The sequence below is a fragment of the Ranitomeya imitator genome, chromosome 1 (assembly GCF_032444005.1).
Source record: "Ranitomeya imitator isolate aRanImi1 chromosome 1, aRanImi1.pri, whole genome shotgun sequence".
NCBI lineage: Eukaryota > Metazoa > Chordata > Amphibia > Anura > Dendrobatidae > Ranitomeya > Ranitomeya imitator.
Window position 1 is genome coordinate 1,249,663,936 of NC_091282.1, and position 23,897 is coordinate 1,249,687,832.

The 23,897-nt window shown below is 43.7% G+C and overlaps 1 protein-coding gene across 1 annotated transcript in view; it reads right to left on the reverse strand.

Annotated features, from left to right (window-relative positions):
• Positions 1 to 6,509: 6,509 nt before the first annotated feature.
• The window catches only part of LOC138657494 (vomeronasal type-2 receptor 26-like), a 120,324-nt gene continuing 102,936 nt past the window's right edge, over positions 6,510 to 23,897 (reverse strand). Inside the window, exons 6-9 of the mRNA XM_069745277.1 lie at positions 19,280 to 19,525; positions 10,276 to 10,399; positions 6,652 to 7,510; positions 6,510 to 6,549 (exon numbers count right to left, since the gene is read on the reverse strand). Of these exons, the coding sequence (XP_069601378.1) occupies positions 6,510 to 6,549; positions 6,652 to 7,510; positions 10,276 to 10,399; positions 19,280 to 19,525 (1,269 nt within the window). The remainder of the gene's footprint in view (positions 6,550 to 6,651; positions 7,511 to 10,275; positions 10,400 to 19,279; positions 19,526 to 23,897) is intronic.

Consider the following 23,897-nt stretch of genomic DNA (forward strand, 5'->3'; position numbering starts at 1 on the left):
ACCCAACAGAAAGGATATTCAGTGTCTCCCACTCAAACACACCACCTCTTCATCTCGCCCCCTATGTGTCAGAGTCCACCAAGGTTCAGTTGTTGGACCAGGAACTATGCGTAGAGGGTGTACACATGCTCCCTCCCTCTTAGAGGGACCGCTTGCATTACCCTAAGGCATTCCGAACCTATAGCTGGGCGACACCTTCTATTTAAGGCTTCTCCTCTAATATGGAGGTGCCTGAGCTATTTTGTTAGTTTTCCTTGCATGCTTGCTAGTTGTCAGGTTCCCATGTATTGTCTGTCTGCTTGTCAACCCGACACCTCTCAGGAATTGGAGGTGTGTGGTTGCCCCAGTTGTCAGGGATTTATTTTATTCCACTTTCCTGTTCCAGTTAGGAACTTGCAGCTCTCTGGTGCCCCCTTTTCCTCAAGACAGTCAGTGAACTACACCTAGGATAAGTAGTTGCCAGAAAGGCTGCCTTGCCGTGTACTGGCTATTGGGCCCTCTGCAGTGAGGGTGGCATGTATATTCCCAGTCTCATGTAGGAAATATATACATGAGCCTCCTTTCCATCACTGACAGGGTCTCCCAAGTACACTAGAACACTTTGATGCCACCAACGCCTTGCTTGACATTAAACCCAATATCGGGTCAGGAGCACACCCACAAGGTAGCATAATTTAGAGCGGAGGAAGTGGCGGTCCCTTCATAGAGCAAGGAGTATGAAACTAGTAAATTATATAGATTTTCATCAGAAAATATAGGCAGTGTTTACAAAAATACAAAAGAGACAAAATACAGAATATACAGGCATTTACAAAATAAGATGGATTAAAATATGAAACTTGCAGATCTTAGTCAATGGCATGCCACGTGAAGGAGGGGGGAGGGTTGCCTTCCCCAAGGGAAAATTGTCTTTCAGCACAGTTCATGGCTGGCACCCTGGGCAAATGACACCCCACTGAGTCAGCATCTGAGCTTTGTAGCTTTCCTTCACTGACCTCACTGTTGGAGGTTGAGCTCTAGGATGTATACCCCTTTTGTACAGTTATCAAAACTTCTATTTGCTATAACTCTAGATGTAATCCTCACAATGAGACAGCAGGAGTATCATTCTTCTTATTACAAAATTACCTTTCTTTTGATACCAAACATCATATATCTATGTGTTACTGTGAAGTATATACCCTTTATTGATTTCTGGTGGATGCAGAAGTTGTAAAACCCACCTGTGGATAGCTCTAACCATGCTGTTTACATAAATATAACTTTCCTGTCTCTATGAATATTCTGTCTTATCACATTTGATCCTGAATGAACAAAGCAGTTAACCAGTTAGGGTCATAAACGGATCCTGTGCTGCTGAACATACCATGGTCTTACATTACACCAGCTTGTATAGCAGAAGGGAGGGGGCGAGTGGACATTTCAAAGGTGGGGGGAAAGGGAGGGGGGTCTTTGAGCTGAGCTTGCAGGCTATGTGAGTGCACTGCAGACACCTAATGGGGAGGGGCTGCATGTCATTCAAAAGCCAAGGAGCTGCAGCAGATAGCTCTGTGTGTGTAATCAAAACCATGTAGAATGAGACATATTTTCCTGACACCTCCCCTTTTGGACTGCGTTACGGAGTCAGGACCTCATGGTACTCAGCAATGCACACCCCGGCAGGCTCGCCTGGCCAAACTGTCTGCATTGCCATGCTTACTGCCCTTTATGTGGGTTACGGTGAAGGCTTCTGCACAGCAACCTTCCATTGGTGCCAGAAACGGTGTGTAGACACCTCAGGGGGTTGTGGTCATTCACCACGGTGAAGGTGCGTCTGTACAGGTAGGGCTGTACACAGTGCAGGGCCCAAAAAATGGCCAGATACTCCTTCTCTATGGTGGAATAGGACAATTTCCTCTGCAGATGCTTCCAGCGCAGGTTCAACACGGGTTGCTCTTTGTTCCCAGAGTAAACCTGGTTAAGAACAGCACCGATGCTAACCTCTACAGTACCCTTCAGTGCCTAGGAAGGACATCACCTGCTTCTTGGTCCAGAGAGTTGACCAAGATGCAAGAGTGTCCACTTTCCCAGCCTCTAGCCTCATAGAACCCCTGCCTACCTGGTACCCCAGGTAGTGGACTTCTCTCATGCCTATCTGGCAAGATCCCGGCTTGATGGTCAGGCCTGCTTGGTGGAAGCGCCCGAGCATCTCCTGGAGATGCTGAAGGTGTTCCTCCCAGGTGGAGCTGAAGATGGCAATGTCATCCATGTACACCACAGTTCACCTTTCCAGTCCCTGAAACAGGTGGTTGACCATACCCTGGATTGTGGCAGGGGCATACTTCATGCCAAAAGGCATGACCGAGGACTGGTATAGCTGAAGGGGGTGATAAAGGTGAACTTCTCCTGTGCCTCAGGGCTCAGGGGGATCTTCCAATATCCTTGACTCATATCCATAATAGATAGATACTGTGTGCCAGATAACCGCTCAAGCAGCTCCTCAATGCATGGCATTGGATGCACATCAGAGGCTGTGATGGCTTTGAGCCCCCTGTAGTCCACACAGAATCAGGTGGTCCAATCCTTCATTGGCACCAGGACTACAGGTAAGGGCCTCGTGCTCTTGGAATGTGGAATCACCCCCAGCTGCAACATCTCATCAATCTTCTGGCTGCCTCAGTCCTTACAGGGCTGTTGGTAAAAATGGCCCAGAAGGGTTCCAGCATGGTCCCCGACTGCGACCACTGGTGTGGGGATAGCTCGGTGCTTACTTCCACGTCCTCCATAGACCCGCCGGCCTTAACTTGGGCCAACATGTCGAGAGGTGGATCTTCCTTCCTGTCCTCGGGCAGGTTGCAGACCGGTAGGATGCAGGATCCATGTTCTTGATGAATCTCATGGGCAATCCGTAACAGATCACCCCTAAATTGGTAGGGGATGAGCAGCTATATTTTCTTCAACCACTCCTTTTGGGATTTGCTGGGAACAGTCTTCCACTACAACCTCCCTCGTTCCCACAGCACCCTCTCCTTATCAGTCTCGGAGGTGGGCTTCTCGGCGAGATGCCTCAAGGTCTCCAGGCTAGCATCTGAGTACAGATAAGCCTTGAACTCCTGGCTAGAGACAGCCGGAAGTTACGTCAAGGTCCCTTCCTCACATGGATCTCCTGTGACCTGCTCTGGGTCCATCTCAGGTTCAGTCATCCCTCTAACTGAGGAGGGTCCAGAAGGCAGGGCGTTACCTGCATTCTGGGCAATCTGTCTGCAGATGACAGCTGCTATGTAGGCCATCTCCCCGTGGATTACCACTAACCCATTAGCCTGCTCGGCTATGGGTACTACCTACCCATCCACCCCAATGCCTCAGGTGCAGTGCTATATATGGTTACCTTCCTCTGTAGCACTGGTCAGTCACATGGCATCCCCTTCCTCATTGGTCCCGTGCCGCTCCTCATTTCCCTTAGCACTGTCGATTGCTCCTGTTAGGGGTTCCTCAGCCATCTCACCCCGCAGCGTGATGTGGCTGAGTACTCCTGCATTTGCAGACTCATTATCTGGTAAATCACTGTCAGGTAAAGCATGCATATTCACATCATTATCACTAGCATTACCCACAGTATCAGATTGGGGAGGGGCATCAGGGACACAATACGCGAACATCCTCCCCAAATCAATCTCCAACAACACGTCAGTGGGCAAGTTTTCAGACAACACCACATCCTACACCCCACTCCCGGCGCCCCAATCTATATAAACCCAGGCCATCAGCAAGGGGCAGCAGACACCCCCAATCTTGGTGAAAGTCAGGGTTTTCCCTAGAGTTATCTCTTCAGGGGCTGCCAGTTGAGGTTGAATTAGGGTTCATTTGACACCAATGTCCTTGAGGCCTATAGTGCCCTTACTCCCCATGGTGACGTGCTGCAAATTTTCACATACCCTTCCAACCACCCCACCCACCAAAAGAGCTGCTGTATTAGGCCCCGGGGCCCTGGCTGGGGGTTCTTCTGCTTCTCCGGACAGGTGGTGCTGAGATGTCCAGTCCAATTGCAGGTATAGGACTTGCAGGGTTGGATCTAGGCATGCCGTTGGCAAGGGGGACATGGCCTCCAGTGGGTCCGGTGGTAGCTGTATTGGGGGTTGGTTGATGGCTTACTGCCTTTGCAGCTGGTGGTAACCAACTTCCGCACCTCCGGTTTACAGTTGGCCTTGTAAGTATCGGGGATCTGCGCTGCTTTTTCCATGTCTTTTGGCTCCCGGTCCATCATGAACTGTCACATCTCAGCTGGACAAAGATGTAGGAACTGGTCTTTTATCATCAGGCCCCACAGCAGCTCAAAGATGGCACTGACAGTACTTTGACCCACTCGTCAAAATGGGTTCTGAGTCCATGCACCACGTCGCTGTAACTGTCGTGTGGGCCATGCTGAAGGTTCCTGATCTTTTTATAGTAAACATAAGGAATCAGTTGATACTTCTTTATCAGGGTCTGCTTGATGACTCATTATCTCCATCTTGGTAGAGAAGGAGTGAAGCAAATGCCTCCAGAGCTTTTCCCTTGAGCCCTGGGTTAAGTATCAGGCCCATTGGTCTCCAGGCAGCTGTTACTGTCTGCAGGCTTTTTCAAATCCACGCTGAAAATGTCCAAGGTCCCCTCCTTTTGCATCCTTTTCCATCACAGGAAAGTACTCCGGCTGGGGTTTAAGGAACTGAGCGTTGCTCGACTCACTGCTTGGCTTGGGGGACCTCTGCCACTGGAGTCGGGATAACTCCAGCTGGTACTCCTGCTCAGCCTGTCGCTCAACTCTCAATCGCTGGGCCCGAGCCTGAGGCTGGGCCTGGGCCTGAGCATGGAATTGCAGGATCAGCTTCAAACGTTCCACACGATCGTTTGCGTGGAGTTGTTCCAAGGCCATCTGCAGGGGGGGCCACACTGCCCTGGTTGCAAGTAGGGCTGGCATTCAGTGGTTTGACCTCTACAACAGCACCACCTGTGCTTGGGCTGGCTCGTGCATCCCCTGGGCTCTGGGGACAGACTGGCTCTTGTTTTTGCCGCAGGGTCGATGCCTCTGGTCGTACATATTCCAGCAAGCGTGTCCTTTTTCTGCTGCTTCTACCAGGCCTCTCCCAGCGTAGCCATAATTGCCAAATAAGAGACAGAACAGAAAAAACAAGAAAAGGGGAAGGGTAACCGCTGTATACACAGTATTGTCTCAGCACTAATAAACACTGAGTTCATTCTCCAAAATTGTTTGCACAGGGTCATCGCAAGAACCATGCAAGTTTTTACTGAGAGGAATGATTGCTCAAACCTGGTCCACAGCTCTACCACCAATATGTCAGGAACTGGGGGGTGTTGTTTCCTCAGTTGTCAAGGATTTATTACATCCCACTTTCCAGGTGTGGATGAAAACTTGCAGCTCTTTGGCACCCCCCTTCTCCTCAGGACAGTGAGGGAACTACACCTAGGATAAGTAGTTGCCAGGAAGGCTGCCATGCTGTGTACTGGCTATCGGTCACTCTGCAGTGAGGGCGGTATGTGTATCCCCAGTCTCATGCAGAACATACACACATGAACCTCCTTTCCATCACTGACAGGGTCTCCCAAATACCCCAGAACACTTTGCTGCCAGCAGCTCCATGTTAGACATTAAAACCAACATGCAAATGGCAGAGCGGTAAAAACAAATGGCTAAATCATAGTTCATGGTGAAGGCAATAGGTGTGCTGCACATTTTGAGCAACACATATTTCTAAAACTAAATTTAAATTCAGAAACAAGGATTAAAATTCATTAAAAATTCTGCTTAATTACCCATGTACCATTTATGCTAACATTCAAAACTGAAACATAATATGATGTTCATGGGTTCAGGTCTTGTGGGACCTTACATCACCATATAATCCTTGTATGCTTTTTCACTGTGGACTGATCCGGTGGGAGTGAAGTTTTCATGTCACATTGGGCCACCTATGTATTGTAACCCATTCCTTATGTCTGGCATGCATCTGACATCTTAAGATCGAAGATTGTTCTACACTTGGAGGATGTTCACTATGCTATGCAGCCACCATTGTCCTCTAGCAGCATTTATCGTGAACATTCATGGTGAGTTGCTATGATAATTCCAAAGATTGGCACAGTTCGGGAAATATTATGACAAGTACTACACTTGAAATTTCATATATATTTTTAAGATATGTGGAATAATATTTAGCATTTTCACATAGTTAAAAGTTGATATATTTTAAAAGAAAGCATAAAAAACAATGTTTGAGTAATATATTTTGTCCACCATTTTACGATACTTATAAGTTTCAAGTACATTTTGCAGTAACATGAATCTGTCCCACCAAAAAATTACTGAAAAAACCTGCAGATGCTTGCATCAACTGAAAAAACTTATGGCTCTTGGAATTAGGGTAACAATTCAGATGACCTGCATGCATTGGTACATTATAATCTATGTACTGAGAAAAAGCATGACCAACAGTGGGTTTCCTTTGCAGCAGCAGCCAATCGTTAATAGCTTCTTAACCTGAATCCATGCCATTCATATTATAATCTGGCCAGCTAGGAATAAAGAAAAAGTTTAACAAGTTATGACAACAGATACAACTTACCTATGCTATTCTGCTTTATTTTTCTAATAATTGTCTTTTTTTCATTTCTGACTTTGCCAGTATGTTCCACAGCTTAGGCAAGAATATACAAACCATTATCCCATTACCTGAAGCCAATATGGCAAAAACTTCTACACTAACTGTATGTTTTCCTTTACTGCTCAGATAGGCTGGAATGGCACAGATCCAGACACTGAAGAACACCAGCATGCTGAAGGTGATGTGCTTGGCTTCATTGTAGATATCAGGTAATTTCCTCACCATGAAAGCCAAAATTAGACTTACCGCTGCCAGAAACCCCATATAACCCAACATGACATAGAAGGCCAGTCTTGAGCCCTCGTTACATTGAATGGTGATCTTTCCAGGATATGAGTCCATGTCTAGCTCCTGAAATGGAGGAGAAAACAACAACCAGAATATTGCATTCAGGACCTGAAGAGATGATAAGATCATCACTATAGAATTAGGAAGCTTAACACCGAGCCATTTCCTCCAGGAGCTGCCAGGTGTGGTAGATTTGAAGGCGATGCAAACGATGATGGTCTTGGCCAAGATTGATGACAACACAACAGTGAAGATGATCCCAAAGGAGACATGACGGAGCATACAAGTTATATCCACTGGTTTACCGATGAAGAGGAAAATACAGAGCAAACTGAGTTTCAGAGAAACAAGGATGATGAAGCTGAGGTTCCGATTATTAGCTCTGACAACAGGAGTGTTCCGGAAAAATATAAAAATTCCAATTAGAAATGTAATTGTAGTAGAAGATAAAACTAACAAGAGTAAGAAGACATAGGCGACTACATCAGTGTCATAAGAGAGAAACTCAATAACTTTAGGGACACACTTGTCTCTTGACTCATTTGGCCATTCCGTGTAAAAACACTTTTCACAATTTTCAGCATCTAAAATATAGAATGTAAGTATTAAAAAAGCAAAAAAAATGTAAAAAGAAATGCTTTGAGAATATTTAATGGAATTGTATTGGAAAAAAAAAACATAACAAGGACTAATTTGGCACCAATGGCCAGAAATCTCTTTTTGTGATTTCATTGTTGCGTAATATTTTTGATGATAACCAAATTTACATAAAAATATATTATTTTGTGAGTGTTGCTGCCATGAACGGGGGTGTTTGGTTGCCCCAGTTCTTTCTTCATGGATTTTATTTATATCCCACTTCCCAGTTCCAGTTTGGAACTTGCAGCTCTCTGGCACCCCCCTTACCCTCACCATAAAGGCTGCGTGCTATGTACTGGCTATTGGGCACACACTGAAGTGAGAGAGATATAATTATTTCCAGCGCCAGCCAGGCAATACACTTATAAACCCCTTTCTGTCACTGCCAGTTTCCCCAAAAGCGCATAACACTTCGCTGCCACCAGCTCCTATTTCTATGACTAATAGCGGGTCAGGAGCCAACCCAATCAGTAGTGTAATTTACTTCAGAGGATGTTGGAGGTACGTTTTAGTGCAAGCAAAATAAAGCTAGAATATATTATAACTTTTACTCGAAAAAGATTAGGCACTGTTTACAAAAAGTATAAAAACGATATTACCAAAATGAGACAATTATAGTATGTACAGATCAAGTACAAAATAAAAGGGATAAAAGATGAAAATAAACTTAACTTTTGTCTTATGTCATTCCATGGTAAGCCGTGCAGCAGGGAGGAGGAGGAGCATATGTCCCAATGCATCAGGCAGATTGCAGAGTCTCTGTTAGCTGACCTCCTGGGCAAAAAGCTACACCTAAAATGAGGCTGAATCTCTTATACCCTCTGCTAGTGACATCACTGAGGGGCTGGATACACCCCCATTGGAAAGGTATGGAAAACCAACTATTAAATATATCTTGGGGTAAGAACCTTGAAGAAGGACCCCAAAACTATCATTCTCCCGAGCATGAGGTGGGTGTTAATTTGAGCCCAAACATGGGGTATCTGTACTACCCGGTTAAGTAGTAATCCAATTCTCAAATTCTGCTGATACGGGAAATTAGAAAACACACTGGTGTGTAGGTCTATTAATGCACATTCCAAAAATTTCAGCTTCACACCTATACCACTACTTGGGGTCGAATTATTCCATCTTGAATAACTATCACTCACACATGGAAGCACATGGATGCAAACAAAGAACTGGTTTTCTGCTCACTCCCGCATTCTTGGGGGAGGGTGGAAGGAGTCACACACTGGAGAATGTCGCATATCATGATGAACAGAAGAGACAGGAGCATTGGAGCCCGTGCAATATGAGATTAGAAAATGCAATGGTAGGATTAGTTAGCGGCAAGGTAACAAATAATTGTTTTTAACTCTTTTCCAGGCCCTCTACAATTCTTAAGAATTTGCCATTTTGCCAGCCGGCAGCCATACTCTGCTGATATATTTTCACAAGTGGAATCACAAAAATTTTGAATCAGATGAGATTCACACAGCATTTTCTTCAATATTCATTGGCCGGTCAGGGCTTCCATGTGAACTGCTTGCAAAAAAAGAATTAGGGTGTATGCGCCGACAGAGCTATTGACCGTATTGATGCACACAAAGTCACCATGTGCCCTGTCAAGCCTCATTGTCGTAAGTCAAGCCTTTTACTTTGAATTGGGCTCCGGTGCTGAGCCCACATCTTTTCCAGCCTCCAGTGGAATTGCAATCCATCGACAACTTTTAATGTGTTAAATGCCGCTGTCAGAGATTTAACCCAATCGTGCCAGAAGTGCTTCACTAACCCCTGTCACATGATCTCAGGAGGCCGATGGGCGGGCATGATGACAGGAGACCCCTGTGCTTGTCGTTGCTGGTCTGCTATGAACACTAGCCTGTGGTCGATGTTCATAGAACATGATAATTTTTGCTACAGATAGCAGGGCTATAGCCATCCTGTGTGTGGCACAAGCGGTCAGATCATTGGAGCTTCAAGTCTCCTAAAAAGACGATTGAAGCAAGTAAAAAGTAGAACAAAAATATTTTAAAAATAATTTTAAAAAATTAGAAGTTTCAATCACTCTCCTTTTGGACCATTCAAAATAAAACATTGAAAAAATATAAAAATACACGTATTTGGCATAACTGTGTTCAGAAACGCCCATTCTATCAAAACATAAACTGAATTAATCTGATCTGTAAACAGCGTAATGAGAAAAAAAAATCAAAACTCCAGAAATATGGTTTTTGGTTGTCGCAATAAAATGTAAAAACAAACGATCAAAACATCATAACTAACCCAAAATGGTATCAATAAAAATGTCAGCTCACTGTGCACAAAATAAACCAGAACCACATCCCAAAAAATGGAGACACTACAGGTCTCGGAAAATGGCACCTTTTTTTCTTACAAACTTTGGATTTTTTAACCACTTAACATAAAATAATAATAATATAAAAAATAACCTATATAATGTCCTGGATAATTTATTGAACACTGTAAAAAAATGTTGAATTTCACTTTTTTTTGGCAATTTTACGGCACTTGATTTTTTTGTCCTGTTTTCCAGTACATTATATGGTAAAATGAATGATGTCGTCCAAAAGTACAAAAAAAATAATGGCCCTGGGAAAAAAAGGTGCAAAAAAATGAAAATGCAAAAATGGAAAATCCCAAGGTCATAAAGGGATTAATATTTTATTTTCCACATTTTGTTTCCAGCTATATTAGCTTCTATTACCGGACTTATTGGAAACTTCTCCATTAGAACACAAGATGCAGTCATAGCAACATATGACATGTCCTTTTTTGACAGCTTTTCTTGATCCTGGAGAACACTGTTCTGAGCACCGGCTGTAAGGCACCTATAGGAAAGAAAACATAGCAATGTAAATAATGTCTTCAGGCCATAAAGAAATTAAGAAACTGTCTGGTCTTTTAGAGTTGCAAAGATAAACGTAAAAAAATCAAGAATAAAATGATCTGTTAGTCCTAGAATTGTGACAAAACAGTTTGTATTTTTTTATTCTGTAAAATAATGTACAATGCAAGTGCAAAAAAGTGCAATGCCGCAATAGTTTTTTGTGTTTCTTAGTTAGCATATTCAATATATGGTAAAACTGACTTAATAATATGATTCCCCTGCTCCATACAAGTATGCAGATACAAAACATGTATAGGATTTTTTTATTTAAGTAAGAAAAAAAATGTTTTGCTAATGTTGCGAATTTCAAGACGGTAGCGTTTTCATTTTTCTGGAAATTTGCCTGTGCAATATTTGATTTTTTTGTGCCCCGAGCTGATGTTTTTATTGCTACCATTTTGAGGTACATACAATGTTTTGATCGCTCGTTATTGCATTCTATTGGAATTTTGTGGTGAACAAAAATGTGATTATGGTATTACTTTTTTTGTTTACCAATCGGATTAATTTATTTTCGATTTTGATAGCTTGGACTTCTATAAAAGCAGAGATACCAAACATATTGTTTGTTTTTTTTTAATGGATCAAAATGGGTGTGATTTGAAGTTTTCTGTTTGTTTTTTTTTACTATATTGAAAAAAAAAATGTTCACTTTTTTTATTTGACTTAATAGTCTCATTAGGGGACTGGAAGCTGTGATCCGCCAATCGCTTGTGCTATACATTGCGGTTTATCAGTACTTCTATGTATGACAGAAATCACGATCTCCACTGGCTATCATTCACAGAAGGCTCGAATGACATTACAACCCATCGGTGCCCTACAATCACATGACATGGGTACCAATGTGCGGGAAGAATTACACACTTTAGGGAGGCATGTGTTAATTGCGCTGTCCTTGACTGACAGTGGGATTTATCTGGTTAACGCCATGCTACATTTTTACAAATTCCATTAAAAATATCAGTAACTGATATAGCATACTTAGTCTGCTTATGTTTAGGAAGGGTCCAAAAATTCTAAATATGGTTTAGGTGGAGTGTGGGAGGGGCAATGCCATTATTCTTTCATCCTTAAGTGCTTTTCTGGCAAGCCAAACAGTGGCGTATTTTGATGCAATAAATGAAGTGGAGCTCTGTGCCTGATAATCATTCAATTACAACTTCATCCATCTGGTCTGTCAAGATTCACTTTCATTTAATGAATCCATAAAATCTTTGAAAAATCTATTTTTAGATATTTTGTGGCCCAAATTTGACATTTCAACTTATAGGTTTATTCAGTGGTGGAGGGGTTCTGCCTTCCTCGCCTTGGCCATGTCTCTCAGTACGGAACACCTTGTACTTCTAAAAACTCCAGGGATGTTGCAGTCAGTGGCCTAACAAGAGACTGATGGGTCCCGGTTTGGACTGCCCCTCATCCTGAATAAATTCTCATATCTATCTATCTACATAGTTATAAAACTATGCATGGGCTTACCCTATTAATTCTGGAATTGAAGATATATGTCTCATCAATATGGGATATATAAACCCCAGTATTAATAACATTCTACCGGTGCCCCAGTGTCTAATAGTTAATGTCTAGTGATGAGCGAACATACTCGTTACTCAAGATTTCCCGAGCACGCTTGGGTGTCCTCTGAGTATTTTTTAGTGCTCGGAGACTTAGTTTTCATCGCCTCAGCTGAATGATTTACAGCTATTAGCCAGGCTGAGTACTTGTGGGGGTTGCCTGGTTGCTAGGGAATTGTTATTATTATTATTATTATTATTATTAATTTATATAGCACCATTGATTCCATGGTGCTGAACATGAGAATGGGTTACATACAAATTACAGATATCACTTACAGTAAGCAAACTAACAATGACAGACTGGTACAGAGGGAAGAGAACCCTGCCGTGCGGGCTTACATTCTACAGGATGGATGGGATGGAGACAATAGGTTGAGGGTTGTAGGAGCTCCGGTGTTGGTGAGGCGGTAGCTTTAGTAGTGGTGAGGAGGCAGAGGGGTCAGTGCAGGCTGTAGGCTTTCCTGAAGAGATGGGTTTTCAGGTTCCGTCTGAAGGATCCGAATGTGTTATGACCTGGTGGTTAAGAGGCCACACTGAAATGACCTGGTGGCTAAAATGCAACATGGAACGAGCTCTGAGAAGGTGGTATCTCTACTGATCACAGTCCCTGTTGTGAATTCTGTGGCAGAGTTCACTCCTGTGGTCACAAGTGGTACTTCGGCTGATTCTCTCTGGGAGCTTCCGTTTGTGGAGGAAAGTGGTACTGCAGCTTCTGAGTTTCCTCCCTCAGGTGATCTGGTGAGGTCGTTAGCTGCTTCTCTACTTAACTCCACCTGATGCTTTGATCCATGCTTCCTGTCAATGTTCCAGTGTTGGACTTGTGTTTCTCTGGATCATTCCTGTGGCCTGCTGCTCTGCATAGCTAAGTGCTTCTTTGCTATTTGTTGCTATTTTTTCTGTCCAGCTTGTCTATTTGTTTTGCTGGAAGCTCTGGGACGCAAAGGGTGTACCTCCGTGCCGTTAGTTCGGTACGGAGGGTCTTTTTGCCCCCTTTGCGTGGTTTTCTTTAGGGTTTTGTGTAGACCGCAAAGTTATCTTTCCTATCCTCGTTCTGTCTAGAATATCGGGCCTCACTTTGCTGAATCTATTTCATCCCTACGTTTGTCTTTTCATCTTACTCACAGTCATTATATGTGGGGGGCTGCCTTTTCCTTTGGGGTATTTCTCTGAGGCAAGGTAGGCTTATTTTTCTATCTTCAGGCTAGTTAGTTTCTCAGGCTGTGCCGAGTTGCATAGGGAGCTTTAGGCGCAATCCACAGCTGCCTCTAGTTGTGTTTGGAGAGGATCAGGAATTGCGGTCTACAGAGTTTCTACGTCTCAGAGCTCGTTCTATTATCTTGGGTTATTGTCAGATCACTGTATGTGCTCTGATCGCTATGTACATTGTGTTACTGAATTGCCTAGCATAACAAGTCCCTAATCCTAACAACACAACTAGAAATAGCTGTGGGATGTTCCTGACACTCCCTAGACACCTCGTCACAGCCTCAGATATAACTACCCCTAAAGAAGGAAATAGAAAGCTATCTTGCCTCAGAGAAACCCCCAAAAGGAAAGACAGCCCCCCACAAATATTGACTGTGAAAGGAGAGGGAAATGATGAACACAGAAATGAAATTAGATTTCAGCAAAGGGAGGCCAAAACTAAACTAGATAGACAGAGAGCAAAGGATACTGTGCGGTCAGTATTAAAAACTACAAAATCCACGCAGAGTTTACAAAATTGAACTCCACACTGACTCACAGTGTGGAGGGGCAAATCTGCTTTCCCAGAGCTTCCAGCTAGCCTGAATAAGACATAGTGACAAGCTGGACAAAAGAGACAAAATGCAAAGCAATAGAGTCTAAGCAAATGGACAAACAAAACTGGCAAAACTTATCTTTTGCAGACAAGGACTGGCCATATGAGAAATCCAAGGGAAGAATCAAATCCAACCAAGAACATTGACAGCAGGCATGGACTAAGGCCCAGAGCAGGTTTAAATAACAAACCCAGGCAAGGCGATTAGTGAAGGCAGCTGCCACAGCTACCTAACGGAGCAGCAGTTCCACTTGAAACCACCAGAGGGAGCCCAAGGGCAGAACTCGCAAAAATACCATTAGCAACCACAGGAGGGAGCTCCAAAACGGAACTCACAACACGAATGTGGTTGATAGTCGGATTTGTTGGGGCAGAGAATTCCAGAGGATGGGGGATATTCGGGAGAAGTCTTGGAGGCGGTTGGGTGAGCAGCGGATGAGTGTGGAGGAGAGATTACGTAAGGGAAGATATCAGGAGATTAGTTCAGAGATATATGGAGAAGACAGGTTACGGATGGCTTTGTAGGTCAGTATTAGTAGTTTGAACTGGATACGCTGAGGGAATGGGAGCTAGTGAAGTGAATCCCCACATGTAATCAAGCTGGCTAGTAGCTGTAAATCACCCAGCTGCGACGAAGAAAACTAAATTTCCGAGCACTAAAAAATACTCGGCGGACACCTGAGAATGCTCGGGAAATCTCGAGCAACGAGTATATTCGTTCATCACTATTAATGTCCCATTTCCAGTGAAGGGGACAATAGTTACTTCTAAAGTTGTTACATTTTCTGCTTCTCTTCCTCTTCAGTCTCTAAATCTCAGTCTTCCTCACAATATCCAGCCAGCTCTGCTGCTGTCTGTCTATGAAGTGCACATAATTACATCACCCAGCTTTCCACACAGACTTTCCTCTGCTCCTAGCATTCTCATGGAATGCTTTTCAGCTAACCCCAGCTTACCCTGTGATATTTATGACCTTGTTTACTCAGGCCTGATTGTATGCATCTGGTCCACCCTTAATTCTCTGACCAAGATGAGCAGAGATCAGTCCTCTCTGCTTCACACCTGAACGCACTTAGTTGTACATATATTGCATAGTAGAAGTCTGCATGGACTTCAGTCTGCAGTGTGATCCCTTAGAAGTGTGGATTACAGTAGAATTAAAACCTGAATTAGAACTGAAGGTAACTGGCCAGTCATTGTAAACAATGTTTCTGTTTGTTTTCACTCTCACCCCTATAATCCTTCACTTTCTGCTAGCTCCCCTGATCCCTACACCAAGTAAGGAACTATTCATCTCCTCTTCAATCCTCCCCATCCACCTCACCTCCTCCTCCAAACTGTTCCTTAACATACAATCCTCTGTCTCCAAGCACAGACAGCCCCCTCATGCCCTCTCATTCTCCCACCTGCTAACACTTTCTCTGCTCCTTCTTACTGCTGGTGATATCTCTCCAAATCCTGGTCCTCCTCACCATATTCCCACAATCATTTCTACCTCCCATCCACGCTCTAGCACAAACTTCCGTAACCTCTCTAACCTTATACCCATTTGCCCAGCCCCCGCCTCCCCAGTCCCACTAACAGGAGCTCTGTGGAACGCCCACTCTGTCTGCAACAAGCTCTCCTACATCCATGATCTCTTTGTTACTACCAAACCTTCCTTCCTTGCCATCACCGAAACCTGGCTCACCCCTTCTGACACAGCCTCCCCTGCGGCACTCTCTTACGGTGGCTTCCACCTTTCCCACACACCCCGCCCCAGCAGCAAACATGGTGGAGGAGTTGGTTTTCTCCTGTCAGATAACTGCTCCTCACCCCAATCCCACCGCCACCCTCTGTTACCCTCCCTTCCTTTGAGGTGCACTCTGTGCGCATCTATTCCCCCACCAACCTCCAACTGGCTGTCATTTACCGCCCCCCAGGGCCAGCCACCATCTTCTTTGACCACTTCACCACCTGGCTACTTCACTTCCTTTCTGCGGACATCCCCACTATCATCATGGGCGACTTCAACATACCCATTGACACTTCCCTCTCAGCTGCCACTAAACTTCTAACTCTCACTTCCTCCTTCGGCCTCACTCAATGGTCTTCTGCAGCCACTCACAAAGATGGCCACACACTGGACCTCATCTTCACCCGCCTCTGCTCTCTATCTAACCTCTCTAACTCACCTCTTCCACTCTCTGACCACAACTTTCTCACATTCTCATCTCTCTCCACTCCATGTCTACAATCCCCACCCCACAAACTTTCACACCTTCGCAGAAATATTAAACATCTTGACCTACATTCATTCTCTGAATCCCTCCCCCCCCTCACAGGCATAACTTCCATACACAATGCGGATGACGCTGCTGCTCTATATAACACCACAATAGCTGTAGCTTTGGAATCTGCTGCCCCACTTACACATACCAAAGCTCGCAAAATCAACAGACAGCCCTGGCACACCAGCCTGACCAAAGAACTGAGACGAGCTTCCAGGGCTGCTGAGCGCAGATGGAAAAGATCCCACTCCAACGAGCACTTCATCGCATTCAAACAGTCCCTCACTACTTTCAAGACCACACTCGCCACAGCTAAACAAACCTACTTCTCATCTCTCATATCCTCTCTCTCTCACAACCCTAAACAGTTATTCAACACCTTCAATTCTCTCCTCCGTCCCCCAGCACCTCCTCCCTCCCCACTTATCTCTGCTGAAGACTTTGCCTCATTTTTCAAGCAGAAGATTGATAACATCAGAGACAGTTTTGGTCAACAACCCCCAGAGCTCTTCCTCCCGATTTCCCAGCCCTCCACCTCCAAAACCAACTTCTCCACCATTACAGAAGATCAACTCTCCACTCTACTCTCAAGATCCCATCTCACCACCTGTGCACTTGACCCACTCCCATCCCACCTCATCCCAAACCTCACCACAATCTTCATCCCAACCCTAACCCATCTCTTCAACCTATCACTAACAACTGGTGTTTTCCTCTCAAGCTTTAAACATGCCTCCATCACACCTATCCTCAAAAAGCCCTCTCTTGACCCATCCTCTGTATCTAGCTATCGCCCTATATCACTTCTCCCCTATGCCTCAAAACTACTGGAACAACACATCTACCTTGAACTGTCCTCCCATCTCTCTTCTTGCTCCCTCTTTGACCGCCTACAATCTGGCTTCCGGTCACACCATTCCACCGAAACTGCCCTAACTAAAGTCACCAATGACCTCTTAACCGCCAAGAGCAAGCGACACTACTCTGTCCTCCTCCTCCTCGACCTGTCGGCTGCCTTTGACACAGTGGACCATTCCCTATTATTACAAACCCTCTCATCCCTTGGCATCGCAGACTTGGCCCTATCTTGGATCTCATCATACCTAACAGACTGGACATTCAGCGTCTCCCACTCACACACCACCTCCTCACCTCGCCCCCTATCTGTCGGAGTCCCACAAGGTTCAGTCCTTGGGCCCTTGCTCTTCTCCATTTACACCTTTGGCCTGGGACAGCTCATAGAATCTCATGGCTTTCAGTATCACCTCTATGCTGACGACACACAGATCTACATCTCTGGACCAGATATCGCCTCCCTTCTAACCAGAATCCCTCAATGTCTGTCCACTATTTCATCCTTCTCCTCCGCTAGATTTCTGAAACTTAACATGGACAAAACAGAATTCATCATCTTTCCCCCATCTCACGCGACCCCCCCAACGAACCTATCCATTACAGTAAATGGCTGCCCACTCTCCCCAGTCCCACAAGCTCGCTGCCTCGGGGTAATCTTTGACGCTGATCTCTCCTTCAAACCACATATCCAAGCCCTTTCCACTTCCTGCCGACTTCAACTCAAAAATATTTCACGAATCCGTTCATTCCCCAACCATGAATCTGCAAAAACCCTAGTCCATGCCCTCATCATCTCTCGCCTTGACTACTGCAACCTCCTGCTCTGTGGCCTCCCCTCTAACACTCTCGCACCCCTCCAATCTATTCTAAACTCTGCTGCCTGACTAATCCACCTGTCCCCCCGCTATTCCCCGTCCTCTCCCCTCTGTCAATCCCTTCACTGGCTCCCCATTGCCCAGAGACTCCACTACAAAACCCTAACCATGACGTACAAAGCCATCAACAACCTATCTCCTCCATACATCTGTGACCTCGTCTCCCGGTACTTACCTACCCGCAACCTCCGATCCTCACAAGATCTCCTACTCTATTCCCCTCTTATCTCCTCTTCCCACAATCGTATACAAGATTTCTCTCGCGTATCACCCCTACTCTGGAACCCTCTACCACAACACATCAGACTCTCGCCTACCATCGAAACCTTCAAAAAGAACCTGAAGACCCACCTCTTCAGACAAGCCTACAACCTGCAGTTACCACCGATCGACCAAACCGCTGCATGACCATCTCTACCCTCACCTACTGTATTCTCACCCATCCCTTGTAGATTGTGAGCCTTCGCGGGCAGGGTCCTCATTCCTCCTGTACCAGTTATGACTTGTATTGTTTAAGATTATTGTACATGTTTTCATTATGTATACCCCTCCTCACATGTAAAGCGCCATGGAACAAATGGCGCTATAACAATAAGTGATAATAATAATAAATAACAATAGACATCCTGCTTGGCATGGAATGGGGTCATCTTCTCCTTATAAATTATAAGCTTGCAAGCAGGGCCCTCACTCCTGTAACTGTTTTAATGTGTTACATTCTATTGTTTTTATTGTCTGTACATGTCATTAATTAATTGTTAAGTGCCACAGAATATGTTGGCGCTATATAAATAAAAATTATTATTATTAAAGAGGATTTTAAATAGCTTTGCAATTTTGTCACTTTCCATATGTCAACTGTGCAATTCTACTTCAAGGAAGCTTAGATTGTAGGCTCTTTCTCCTTGAAATTTCATATAAGAGAGGAGGTGGGTGAATTCCCTTTTCACTAGAGAGGTTTAATGAGTCTTAATGTTTTTATTACACTAAACATGAGAAAGAGACTAACTTAGTGACTGAGGACGCGCATAGGACCTTTGACTTATGAACTTTGCTTCATTGGAAATGAGTGATCTCAAATGGCCAGGAACTGACTACTGCAGTACAAGGTATAATAACTCAGTTATTGTCATAGCTGCAGGGCATTATGGGATGTCTATGCTGCCATGCAATATGTTATTAGCCTGCTTCATGGGGAATTTTTCAGGGCAAATTTTTCTTTGCAAACCATGAATCAAATCTCAAAACATTTCACTTCTTGAAATCAAACTCCATGTCCTGTGAATCGACACATTAATCTCTAGTAATAATAATATTATTACCATTTTTATTGGCAGCGGTAGCAATTGTAATAATAGGATAATACATGTTTGTAGCAGTATTACTCGCATTTCAAAAATATACTTTTTATATTGAGACCAGGTGTTAAATATTACAACTTACCTTATTATTAATCCAATTTATTTCTAACTTTGAAATATTCAGCTGCTGATCAGGTGCAAGTGATCCATCAAATGTCCCAACACTTGCTGTGAGTCCTTGTACTGTTTCTATTCTTCCACTATTATTATGTCGTTTAGCTATAAAATTAAGAATCTCTAATGCCTCAGGGATTTCACCTTTATCATTAAAACATATGCTTCCTTTCTCCAGGTCACTGATGCATAATAGCTTCATGTAATGTCTCAACTACAATATAAATACATGAATTATTTAGCCATGGTTTTATGCAAGTACAGGGTGGGCCATTTATGTAGATACACTTGGGTGGGCCATTGATAAAGATACATCCAAAATGGCCGACTACAAAATGGCCGCCATGGTCACCACCCATCTTGAAAAGTTTTCCCCCTCCCTCGCCAACCATTCCGATTTTATTTAGGTGTATCCATATGCATGGCCCACCCAGGTTTATCCCTTTATATGGCCCACCCTGTACTATAAAATAGACCTATAAACTATAGGGACACTCGTGGACAAAATTGTTGGTACTCTTCTGTTAAAGTAAGAAAAACATAATAGTAATTGAAATAATTTGAAACTGATTAATGAAATTATGGCATTAATTTTGGTTTGTTTTTCAACAGAAAAAAAACTGGGAAAATGGCCTTAGAGAATTATGGAAAAGATTGGAAACAATTTGATTATAAGTGACATGTTGTGTTGTGTTCCATTATTAGCATCAAAGGTGTCTACAAGCTTCCGATGAGTCCGTTTGCCATTTTATAGTGTGAAAAGCAGTTATTTATTGAACTGTTTGGTATGAGTGCCACACCAAGCAAGAAGCAAAGAGAGCTAAGGAGAGACTTGTCTCAGTAGATTGGAATAGAATATTTATAAACTTGAAACCATTGCTCCTGAGTAGTGATGAGCGTATACTCGTTCGGGTTTTCCAGAGTACGCTCGGGTGACCTCCAAGTATTTATGACGGCTCGGAGATTTAGTTTTCATATCCGCAGCTGAATGATTTACAGCTACTAGCCTGCTTGATTACATGTGGGGATTCCCTAGCTACTAGGCAACCCCCACATGTACTCAGCCTGGCTAGTAGCTGTAAATCATTTAGCTGCAGCGATGAAAACTAAATCTCTGAGCCGTCATAAATACTAGGAGGTCACCCGAGCCTGCTCGGGAAAACCCTAGCAACGGGTACACTCGCTCATCACTACTCCTGAGGAATCGACTAAGATTTGATTACTTTTTTAAATGTTTCCTCCAAATTAGGAACTACGAGATTGTGATTATGCAGCAGTGAAAGAGAGGGAGATTAGCAGCTAAATGATATATATATATATAAATCAATTGGCCAGAGATAGGTGGCTTGTATCTTAAGAGTTAACTCCTCTCCTGGAATCTATCTACTGTACTCACGTGGTAAGGCTTTGGTGGCTGAGCCTGAAAACACTATTTAAGATAAAACCTATCACATCAGAAGAATGCCAATCAATTTCACACTTGTTTATTTTCATGCTAAGTATATAAAGCAATTTAATATCTTGAGAATGCCCACTAAATCCAATAACAGTTTAACAATGTGACAAGAAAATAATCTTCATACTATAAGAAGGAATTATTTTTTTTTTACTGAGGAAAAAGTATCTGGCTCAGTAGTAAACAGAAAATATAATACATTTAAACTTAGACCTCATTTCAAATCAAGGTTCCTGGTAATTTCAAACAGTTTATTCGACATACCATTAGGTGTTAACTTAATGGATGCAAATATTACTGAACATACAACTAGTTCGTACAATGCATCCGGACAAACTCTTATTTGATTAAGAATTTTATTTTTATGCTTATTTTATTTTTTTCAAATTGTGACTTTACTATTGACTATTATTTTTTTTTACCTTTCTTCTGTATACATTAGTCTCATTTCCTTCCTTCTTTGTTTCTCTCATTTGTAAGGTTTTATACATGTCATCCAGTGCTTGAGCCATCATCAGTACAGCCGTGTACACTCTGTATGGCGTTCCATCCATATAATAATGGCTGTGGTTTGTAAAACGTTCTTCACCAGTGCAATTACGAAGAGGATAAGAAATAGTACGCCGTAAAAGAGAATTCTTACGATCATTTCTTGAAGCACAATGCAGTGAAGTTATCCAAAGATCTTCTAGAATTGGATCATGTGGGTGAGTGGATGGGTGAAAGCTTAAAAACATTTCCTCCAATCCATGACAACTGTACTTAAAAGAGCTAAATATGAGGCTGCAATTAGTCCAATGTCCATACAAATGGACCGCGTCATGTGACCAAGATGTCGAAAAGATAAATGTTTTCCTTTTGTCAATTTTTGCTGCATGAACTCGAATAGTCTCCACCAGATCTTTACTTGTGCCACAGAGTAGAATAATTTCTCCTTTTAAATTGTTTATGACAGATGAATGTAATTTTTTAATTTGTGTCGGAAAAATTATTTCTGCAATACATATTCCGGATTTTCTCAGCTCTGTGCTAAGAAAGCGAAGCTCTCGTTCTCCAACATCATCATTTGTAGCAAAAATACAAACCATGTTCCAATTAAAATACATCAACAACTTCACTAAAGCCATATATTGCATATCATTATCCTGGACTGTTCGAAAGAAGTGTGGATACGATCTTCTGTCAGTAAGTATGGAGTCTCTTGCTCCGTAACTAACCTCAAAATAAAAAAAAAAATTGAATAAAAATCATGTTTCTGCAAACATATCATTGTCCCTTTTTCCCCAAGCCTGTTTACACCTTCATGACCAGGCCAAACTTTGCAATTCTGACTAGTGTCATCTTATGTGGTATTAACTGCATAATGCTTCAACCATGTGGGGACAAGCTGTAGGCAAGGTAGCGATGTCCGCGCATCACCTCAGGAGAAGCAGGAAGGGGCACAATATCAAAAGAAAAACAAATTTGAATGAATCTTCACCAGCACACGCTGTAACTGCTGCTGCAGTATGTTCTGATGTCTTACTAACCGAATGCGCTCATCCACGCTGTCATTAACACTGCTGCCTATGTCACCACAGGAAAGTGATGTCAGTATTAGCAACTCTGAGCTCTTGTTGGCACTGCTTACAACCTGAGCGTCTGCATCGAGCAGTTTGACTGCTGAACACTGCCTTCATCCAGAGCTCAGAGTTGACAGAATGGACAGCATTCTACTGTTTCGACTAGGGTTGAGTGAAATGGGTCGGCCATTTTCAGAAGTCGCCGACTTATGGCAAAGTCGGGTTTCATGAAACCCGACCCGACCCCTGTGTGGGGTCGGCCATGAGGTCGGCGATCTTCTGAATCTGGTATCGGAATTCCGATACCGAGTTCCGATATGTTTGCAATATTTGAAATTGGTATCGGAATACATATTTAAGTGTAAAATAAAGAATTAAAATAAAAAATATTGCTATACTCACCCTCTGACGCGCCCTGGTACTAACCGGCAGCCTTCCTTCCTTAGAATCAGCGTGTGAAGGGCCTTAGATGACGTCGCGGCTTGTGATTGGTCGCGCGACCGCCCATGTGACCGCTCACGCGACCAATCACAAGCCGCGACGTCACCGAAGGTCATTCAAGCGCTGATTCTTAGGAAGGAAGGCTGCCGGAAAGAAGCAGGGTGCGTCCGAGGGTGAGTATATACCTAATAGGAATATACTCACCCTCGGACGCGCCCTGCTTCTTTCCGGCAGCCTTCCTTCCTAAGAATCAGCGCTTCAATGACCTTCGGGGACGTCGCGGCTTGTGATTGGTCGCGTGAGCGGTCACATGGGCGGTCGCGCGACCAATCAAAAGCCGCGACGTCATCTAAGGTCCTTCACGCGCTGATTCTAAGGAAGGAAGGCTGCCGGTTAGTACCAGGGCGCGTCAGAGGGTAAGTATAGCAATATTTTTTATTTTAATTCTTTATTTTACACTTAAATATGGATCCCAGGGCCTGAAGGAGAGTTTCCTCTCCTTCAGACCCTGGGAACCATAGTATCCCATTGCACTGCATTGGGTTTCATGTTTCAGCCGACCCCGACCCCGACTTTTCTATATGATCGGCCGATTTCACTCGACCCGACTTTTGAGAAAGTCGGGTTTCGTGAAACCCAACCCGATCCTATAAAAGTAAAAGTCGCTCAACCCTAGTTTTGACATAGGCAGATGATAGAGCTATTGAGCGCATCAGGTTAGCAAGATATCAGCACATAGTGCTGCAACATTGACAGTGTGTGCTGGTTGAGATTCACTCATTCATTCCTGAAGACCCGGGGTGGCCTAGGACAGGGGTCCTTGGGCCGCTCCCCCAGCAACTGTGCAAGGACATGAGACTGACTGCTTCTTCTTAGGCTGGGCCATCATAAAGTGAGGTTGTGTTGGAAGGGGGAATAGGTTTGGTGTTGATTATTTTTGTGGTTTAGGTGGTAATGCTACTGAAAGCTCTAATGAACAAACACTGTCTCGTACTATTCAAAGACACTTAACAGCATCTGATACTGGACGGCCTACTTGACTCTCGTTCTTTGTCAGCTGCACAGTGGTATGCCTTGTAGATGAATGGCAAGCGCTGCATCAAGTAGCCTCTCTTCCTCTTCCTCCA